The 9,184-nt window shown below is 43.5% G+C and overlaps 1 protein-coding gene across 1 annotated transcript in view; it reads left to right on the forward strand.

Moving 5' to 3' along the window:
• POLR3B (RNA polymerase III subunit B) overlaps positions 1 to 9,184 on the forward strand; it is a 109,578-nt gene continuing 100,394 nt past the window's right edge. The window contains exons 1-2 of the mRNA XM_008705658.2: positions 1 to 227; positions 3,732 to 3,764. Coding sequence (XP_008703880.1) covers positions 156 to 227; positions 3,732 to 3,764 — 105 coding nt within the window. The 5' untranslated portion in view covers positions 1 to 155. The remainder of the gene's footprint in view (positions 228 to 3,731; positions 3,765 to 9,184) is intronic.

Genomic DNA, 9,184 nt, shown 5'->3' on the forward strand with positions numbered 1-9,184 from the left:
CGGAACGTTTCTGTCACACCACCACTTAACCTGCGCGGCGGGGACCATTTAGGCCTCCGCGCACCGCCCTTCACGGGTGCTGCAGTTTACTCGGGGGCAGCGAAAGCGGTCGTGGGGGTTCTCCTTGTGTCTACCATCGTCGTGAGCAGCGCAGCATGGACGTGCTTGCGGAAGAATTCGGGAACCTGACCCCGGAGCAACTGGCTGCGCCCATCCCCACTGTAGAGGTGAGGACGGCGGGCGGGGAGCGGAAGGGGCCGGGAGCGTCGGCAGGAGGCGTTGCCCCGAGAGCTCTCGTGGCGGAGCGGCGGGTGCGGCAGCTCTGCGCATGCTCCGGGTGCCGGAGCGGGTCTCTTCCGGTGCGGGCCGCCGCGTGCACGTGGAGGGGTCCATCTCCGAGTAGCGCTCAGCCGGCGGTGTGCGGGCGGAGCAGCCCCGCGCGCTCGCCGCTCAGGGCTGGGGGCCCCTTCCGTGTTCGTGTGTGTCGGGGCGGGATTGGACCTCGCGCCTATCGGGGGGCGCGTAGTGCATCCGCGCGGGATTAGAGAGGACGCTTTCGTGAGGTCCACATTTGCTCGTGGCGGTGGAACCACGTCGTCTGAATCCCGGGCTAGTCATCCTTTTAACCCGGAACTCAAGTTTGGGCTGCAGGAGTATTTTAAAAGCTCTGAAAATTTATTCAATATCTTTTGAATAAAAAAAAGAATAAAATCTGTATTTTGGAGTAGCTCCATACCTTTTATCAGGGAAGTTAGCCCTCCCGTGAGCTCCCTAATGAAGTTCAGCTGTGGACATAATTTTACTTTCTGGAAAGGCACACATAACCCCTCTGGGCCTCAGTCTTGATTGGCATGGAATGGGGGAAGTGGAGAAACTGGCCAGGGAGAGCTTTCAGGTAGAGGAACAGGACACTTGAGCACCCCGGTAGGTAAGACTGTCAGACCGTCTGATGTTTCCCAGGAACTGCAGCCCCGTGGTACTAGAGGGATGAAAAGTAGAGGAAGAAAGAGGAGAAAGGGGTAGGTGAGGGTCCTGACTATGGATGGTTTGGATCTGTAGACCTCCGAAGGAGCGATGAGATGCTATTGAAGGGTTTAAGCAGGAGAGTGACATGATCGGTAAATCTGTTGGATTATAAGAATTTATTTATAATTATTGGCAGATTAGTGAGTTGCATTATGATTAGTCCATCGGATTTAATCCATGAGTGCCGCACACTGATGATTGTCGGGCAATACTGGATTTTTATGTATTTATTTTTTAACTCTTGAAGAGTTAAGAGCCAGCATTTACTGACCACTTGCTATCTGACAGGCTCTGTTTAAGCCTAACATGCGTTGTATTATTTTAATTAATTCTCTGAAATAAGTACTATTTTCATCCCATTTTGCCAACGAAGATTTTTGAGGTCCAGAGAGATTATGTAATTAATCCAGTGTCAGAAAGCTGGTAAGTGGCTGATCTGGATTTTGGACTCTGGCAGTCGGATTTTAGTTTTCATCCTTAACTATAGACCAACTGCTTCTTGAAAGACCTGAGGGGATAAGCCGGAAGGATTTATATATCTTGGTTGAGTTTGCATAGTTGTGAAGGAACCAGAACCATAGTCCCAGGCTTCTGAATCAGGAATAGCAATTCCTCTTCCTGGCCTTCTGTGTCCAATCCACCATCACATCTTAGGATCCTGCCTACTAAATACACTCAAATCTGAAATTTCCCACTATTCTCCAAGTTGGAACCGCTGTCCTCTCTTCTAGGCTGCCAACTTGTCTCACTCCCACCGTTCTCTGCTCTGTAGCCTGCAGAGCCATCAGTAATATTTTACCATCAGTTTAAATACACAAATATGATCGTGTTGCTCTCTTGATTAAAATTCTTCAATCTCTGCCCTGTGCTCTTAGAGCAAAATTTAACATCTTACCCATGTTTATAAGGTTCTCTTCAGTCTGGCCACTATTTACTTTTTCAGCCTATTCGCACCGTTCCCACCTCCTTCCCTATTCTGCCCTCAGATCTTTCTTCTCTACTCACATAGTTCCTTCTGGATTTTTCTCTCATTCCTCTTTGTAGATTTACATATAATAAAATGCACCGATCTGAAGTGTTCAGTTGTATTTGTTTTGACAGTTACGTATACCCAAATAACTACCACCCAATACAAGATCTAGAACATTTCCATCATCCCAGAAATTTCCCTTATGAACCCTTTTGAATTTATTCGATTTCTATTGTCATAGATTACTTTTTCCTGACTGCCTTCTACTTTTTTTAGTAGACTTACTTTTTTTAGAGCAGTTTTAGGGCCACAGCAACATTGAGAGGAAGATACAGATACACCCCCTGCCCCCACCTTTCTTCTTTCTTAAAAAAGGTGTTTTACTTCCCTCCCTGGCCACTCCTTGTCACTCCTCATTGCTGGATCTGCCTTCTGCTGCTCCTCTCTACACGTTGGAGTGTTGGTGAGCTCATTGCATGGAACTCTTCTCCATCCACACTCCTGAGGTGATCTCATCCATTATGTGGCTTTAATTGTCCTCCATCCATGGATCTCTCCCTAATTTATATCTTTAGGCCACTCTCTTCTCAAGTTCCAGACCCCTATTTGTTGTCTCTTTGACATGTCCCCTACTGTCTAATGGATATACCAAGCTGAACATGCTCCCAGCCAAACTCCTGATGACCCCTCCACTCCTTACCTGCTGCTCGGCAGTGTCCCTGCCTCCTTGTCTCCACGAATGGCAACTCTGGGGTGTCGGTCCTGACTCCTCTTCTTCAGAGTCTCTATCTAATCTATGCTCAAGTCCCGTTGGCTTTGATTGTGTCTCCTAACTACAATGTCTCACTATCCGTACTGTTACCATTGGCCTGGAGTATTTCAGTAAACTTCTGAGTCATTTCTCTGCTTCTAACCTTGTCTGTTCTCAACCCAGCAGCTAGAGTGAGCCAGTTAAGATGAGTCATCATCACATCACTCTTTTGCTCAGAACCTTCTGCTGCTTCTTACGTCACTCAGGGTGAAAGTTGGAGTTTTTATAGCTGCTGCCAGGTCCTGTGCGGTCCTTAGGCCCTTACTCAGAAACTATGTATTCTTACTTTAGACTCGTTTCTAACCATTTGTCAGATTTCCCATTAGCAGAGTAGATGCCATACATGAAAAGAGACTGAGCATCTCAGCCGTGTACAACCTCAGGAAGGTATAAAAAGCAGGCCTAAGAACTCGAGCACTGCGTGTGTTTGCAGGTATTTAATAGGAGATAAATACCTCGTATGCCGTCCTCTCGCGGCCGTGAGACGAGCTTTGACCAGACACTAGTTGAGAAAATATGGGAGGGAAAAAACACTTTTTGGGCTAAGAGATCCAGCTTCCCAGGACTCTGACACTAACTTTCCCTGTCTCAGACTGGCAAACCTTGCTTGCTCGGGAGGCGTCATGGCAATAAAATAATGTATGAAAAATGCTTGGAACCTTGAATCATCAAAAGATTAAAGTATATTCTGTTTAAGAACTGGGTGGTATATGTGTGTATATATGTATATTTGTATGCACATACACACATCTATGATTTTCCATAAAAGTGGTTACAATTTTAAAATTGTTCTTTTCATTTTGGTTTATGTTCTTTTGTTTTCTGTGATAAAGTAAGTCATTTTTGGTATATTAAAATAACTTCTTATGAAAATATTGTGGTTGCTGCCACAGATGCTGACACTCCTCTTGTTTTGTTTCACAGGAAAAATGGAGGCTGCTTCCAGCATTTTTGAAGGTAATTGTTTAACATTTAATAATAATTGTTTATTTTTCAAATGAAAAAAGTTGAATTCATCTCTCTTAAAGATTGTTTATTACCACTAATAATTTTTGACTGTGCACAACTATGTAATTTGCTGTATTTTAGAAATACAAGGGATTTTAAGGGAGTTTCCCTGACTATATGTAAGGTGCTGGTTGGGAGAGTGGTCATCTAATTTTAGAGATAGGATGTCGTATACACAGTAGCGAAGTGGGGTTGGCAAGAGAGACACCACAGGTGGTCAGAGAAGGTCTCCCAAACGAGGTGAGACATAAACCCCATCTTAGGAGGACAGGATTTACGTCGGCTGAAAGGTCTAATGCAGGGAGCATGCCATGATAAAAGCCTCCACAGAGTCTGTGAGGAATGGTGGCCAGTCTGTTTGGCTGGAACGGATGAGTGGATAGTCACAGGAACTGCCGAATATTAGGTTAGTGGAGGGCTTCGGTTCACTTTTAAAGAGCTTATACTAAGGCGGCGTCTGGGTAGCACAGTCGTTAAGCGTCTGCCTTTGGCTCAGGGCGTGATCCCAGCGTTCTAGGATCGAGCCCCACATCAGGCTTCTCTGCTAGGAGCCTGCTTCTTCCTCTCCCACTCCCCCTGCTTGTGTTCCCTCTCTCGCTGGCTGTCTCTCTCTCTGTCAAATAAATAAAATCTTTAAAAAAAAAAAAGAGCTTATACTAAGACATAGGGGGTACCACAATGATAGATCACTTGACACCCACTAGGATGTCAGTGATCAAAAAGAACGGTAATAACAAATGTTGATGAGGATGTGGGGAAATTGGAACCCTACTGGTGGGAATGTAAAATATTGCAACTACTATGGACAACGGCCTGGCCATTCCTCAAATGGTTAAACAGAGTTACTGTATGATCCAGCAATTCTACTCCTACTTAAGAGAAATGAAAACTCATGTCCGCACAAAGCTTGTACATACATGTTCATAATAGCCAAAAAGTAGAAACAACCCAAATGGCCATCAACTGATGGATGGATAAATAAAATATGGTCAGGCCATACAGTGGTGCTGCAGTGGATTATTATTTGGCAAAAAGAAGAAATTCAAGTGCTGATACGTAGTACAACGTGGATGGATGTTGAAAGCAGGCTAAGTGAAAGCTTGGAGACTTGAAGAATAAGTAGAGTCTTATCTGACTTAGTTTTGTGTTATAGGCAGAAGGGAGAGTGCTGGGGAGTGGTTCTGGGGAGGCTGTCAGGGCCACATTGCTGGCCAGATTTGAAAGCCACATGAAGGACATTGGCTTTTCTTCTAACAGCAATAGGAAGCTGTTAAAGAGCTTTTAAGAAGAGTGACCAAGAATGAAATAAAATGGTAATAAGGTGAAGGGAAGGGATGGATTTTTTGTTTTTGTTTTTTTAATTATAACTTTTTTTTTAAGGAAGTATATATAAGCAGAGGAGAAAGGTGATATTTATGATTAAAAAAAAAAGACAACTGATGTCATACAGTCCAAGAAGAGAGTGGAAATTCGTAGAGACCTAAGACTTTGGTCATTATATTTATTCATTCATTCATTCACTCAAAGTTGGGATTCTCCTTTACTCAGACCACCTTGAAATATAGTTGTCCAAAAATAAAGGTACAAAGATTTTAGTACATAATTGAAGACAGAAATGCAAAGCTTATAAGGCTGCCAACGCTGTTGGCCAACAGAATCAAGACTCAGTTCTTAGGCTGGGATGACAACAGTGAAGAGGGACGAATGTAAATCCCTGTACTTGGTTTTGTACAAATACCAAATTGGATGTGTTTGACTCAATAGCATTGTTTTGTGAAAATAAACATTACTTTTTGAGTTTTAGTTGATGAGTCAGTAACGTGGCATTGAATTTTTTTTTTTTTAAGATTTTTATTTATTTATTCGATAGAGATAGAGACAGCCAGCGAGAGAGGGAACACAAGCAGGAGGAGTGGGAGAGGAAGAAGCAGGCTCATAGCGGAGGAGCCTGATGTGGGGCTCGATCCCACAACGCCGGGATCACGCCCTGAGCGGAAGGCAGACACTTAACCGCTGTGCCACCCAGGCGCCCCTGAATTTTTTTTTTTTTAATAGTGGTAGTATAATATCCAGAATGAGGGAGGCAGTAGCCCCACTGTGTGCTGGTCAGACTGTTGAGAACCTTGTCAGTGAGTTCAGGGTGCCCACATTAGGAGGAACATTGACCAACTGGAGCACGCCCAGGAGCAGGCCATCTGCTGCTGAAGGAAGGGTCTGGAAGGCATGCGTGTGAGACATAGTTGAATAGGTCATCCTGGACGCAACAACATGAAGGAGAGTTGTAAATTTTATGTTGTAAATAAACAGACTGAGAGCAGGCCTTTCTCTCTAGAATGACAGTTAAGTCCAAGGGGTGGAAACTGGAGGAAGGCAGACCTCAGCTCAGTATAAAAGGTTGAATTTTATCCCCAATAATTAGGACTGCTTCTAAATGGGATGGTTTTTTTGTAAGCCAGTGAGATCCCAATGAGGAAGTATAATTAAAGCGAAGGATCTGATTATGTGTTAGGAATGTTCTAGCAGTGCTGAACCCATTGTGCTTGAAGATTAATATTGAAAAAAAGAACACATACAGGCCTTTGAAATGCTCAGACTTTGGAGTCCGTGTTACTGTTTCATTGTTTTCCGTAGCACACCGCACTATCTGCGTGGTTGTTTCTGACTTCTGAGATGAAAGGGAAGTCTCTGCTGGCTCGTATCTGCTTTGGGGTCCTGTGAATTCACCTGCCTTTCAATTTCTAATGCAGTGATTTTCAATTTTCTTTTTTTTTTAATAATAATTTTTTATTATATTATGTTAGTCACCATACAGTACATCCCTAGATTTTGATGTAAAGTTCCATGATTCATTACTTGCGTATAACACCCAGTGCACCATGCAATACATGCCCTCCTTAATACCCATCACCAGCCTATCCCAATCCCCCACCCCCCTCCCCTCTGAAGCCCTCAGTTTGTTTCCCAGAGTCCACAGTCTCTCATGGTTCACTCCCCCTTCTGTTTACCTCCCCTTTCTTCTTCCCTTTCTTCTCCTACCGATCTTCCTACTTCTTATGTTCCATAGATGAAAGAAACCATATGATAATTGTCTTTCTCTGCTTGACTTATTTCGCTTAGCATTATCTCCTCCAGTCCTGTCCATGTTGCTACAAATGTTGTGTAATCGTTCTTTCTGATGGCTGAGTAATATTCCATTGTATAAATGGACCACATCTTCTTAATCCAGTCATCTGTTGAAGGGCATCTTGGCTCCTTCCACAATTTAGCTATTGTGGACAATGAAGATATGAACAGACACTTTTCCAATGAAGACATACAAATGGCTAACAGACACATGAAAAAATGTTCAAAATCATTAGCCATCAGGGAAATTCGAATCAAAACCACATTGAGATACCACCTTACGCCAGTTAGAATGGCAAAAATTGACAAGGCAGGAAACAACAAATGTTGGAGAGGATGTGGAGAAAGGCGATCCCTCCTACATTGTTGGTGGGAATGCAAGTTGGCACAGCCACTTTGGAAAACAGTGTGGAGGTCCCTTAAAAAGCTAAAAATTGAGCTACCCTATGATCCAGCAATTGCACTACTGGGTATTTACCCCAAAGATACAAATGCAGTGAAGAGAAGGGCCATATGCACCCCAATGTTCATAGCAGCATTGTCCACAATAGCTAAATTGTGGAAGGAGCCAAGATGCCCTTCAACAGATGACTGGATTAAGAAGATGTGGTCCATTTATACAATGGAATATTACTCAGCCATCAGAAAGAACGATTACACAACATTTGTAGCAACATGGACAGGACTGGAGGAGATAATGCTAAGCGAAATAAGTCAAGCAGAGAAAGACAATTATCATATGGTTTCTTTCATCTATGGAACATAAGAAGTAGGAAGATCGGTAGGAGAAGAAAGGGAAGAAGAAAGGGAGGTAAACAGAAGGGGAGTGAACCATGAGAGACTGTGGACTCTGGAAACAAACTGAGGGCTTCAGAGGGGAGGGGGTGGGGATTGGGATAGGCTGGTGATGGGTATTAAGGAGGGCATGTATTGCATGGTGCACTGGGTGTTATACGCAAGTAATGAATCATGGAACTTTACATCAAAATCTAGGGATGTACTGTATGGTGACTAACATAATATAATAAAAAATTATTATTAAAAAAAGAAAATTGAAAATCACTGCATTGAAATTGAAAGGCAGGTGAATTCACAGGACCCCAAAGCAGATACGAGCCAGCAGAGACTTCCCTTTCATCTCAGAAGTCAGGAAACAACCACGCAGATAGTGCGGTGTGCTACGGAAAACAATGAAACAGTAACACGGACTCCAAAGTCTACAGCATTTCAAAGGCCTGTATGTGTTCTTTTTTTCAATATTAATCTTCAAGCACAATGGGTTCAGCACTGCTAGAACATTCCTAACACATAATCAGATCCTTCGCTTTAATTATACTTCCTCATTGGGATCTCACTGGCTTACAAAAAACCATCCCATTTAGAAGCAGTCCTAATTATTGGGGATAAAATTCAACCTTTTATACTGAGCTGAGGTCTGCCTTCCTCCAGTTTCCACCCCTTGGACTTAACTGTCATTCTAGAGAGAAAGGCCTGCTCTCAGTCTGTTTATTTACAACATAAAAATTTACAACTCTCCTTCATGTTGTTGCGTCAGGATGACCTATTCAACTATGTCTCACACGCATGCCTTCCAGACCCTTCCTTCAGCAGCAGATGGCCTGCTCCTGGGCGTGCTCCAGTTGGTCAATGTTCCTCCTAATGTGGGCACCCTGAACTCACTGGACAAGGTTCTCAACAGTCTGACCAGCACACAGTGGGGCTACTGCCTCCTCATTCTGGATATTATACTACCACTATTAAAAAAAAAAATTCAGGGGCGCCTGGGTGGCACAGGTTAAGTGTCTGCCTTCCGCCTCAGGGCGTGATCCCGGCGGATGGGATCGAGCCCCACATCAGGCTCCTCCGCTATGAGCCTGCTTCTTCCTCTCCCACTCCTCCTGCTTGTGTTCCCTCTCTGCTGGCTGTCTCTATCTCTATCGAATAAATAAATAAAAATCTTAAAAAAAAATTCAATGCCACGTTACTGACTCATCAACTAAAACTCAAAAAGTAATGTTTATTTTCACAAAACAATGCTATTGAGTCAAACACATCCAATTTGGTATTTGTACAAAACCAAGTACAGGGATTTACATTCGTCCCTCTTCACTGTTGTCATCCCAGCCTAAGAACTGAGTCTTGATTCTGTTGGCCAGCTAGCGTTTGGCAGCCTTATAACTTTGCATTTCTGTCTTCAATTGATGTACTAAAATCTTTGTACCTTTATTTTGGACAACTATATTTCA

Source organism: Ursus maritimus, unplaced genomic scaffold, assembly GCF_017311325.1.
Source record: "Ursus maritimus isolate PB19 unplaced genomic scaffold, ASM1731132v1 scaffold_21, whole genome shotgun sequence".
NCBI lineage: Eukaryota > Metazoa > Chordata > Mammalia > Carnivora > Ursidae > Ursus > Ursus maritimus.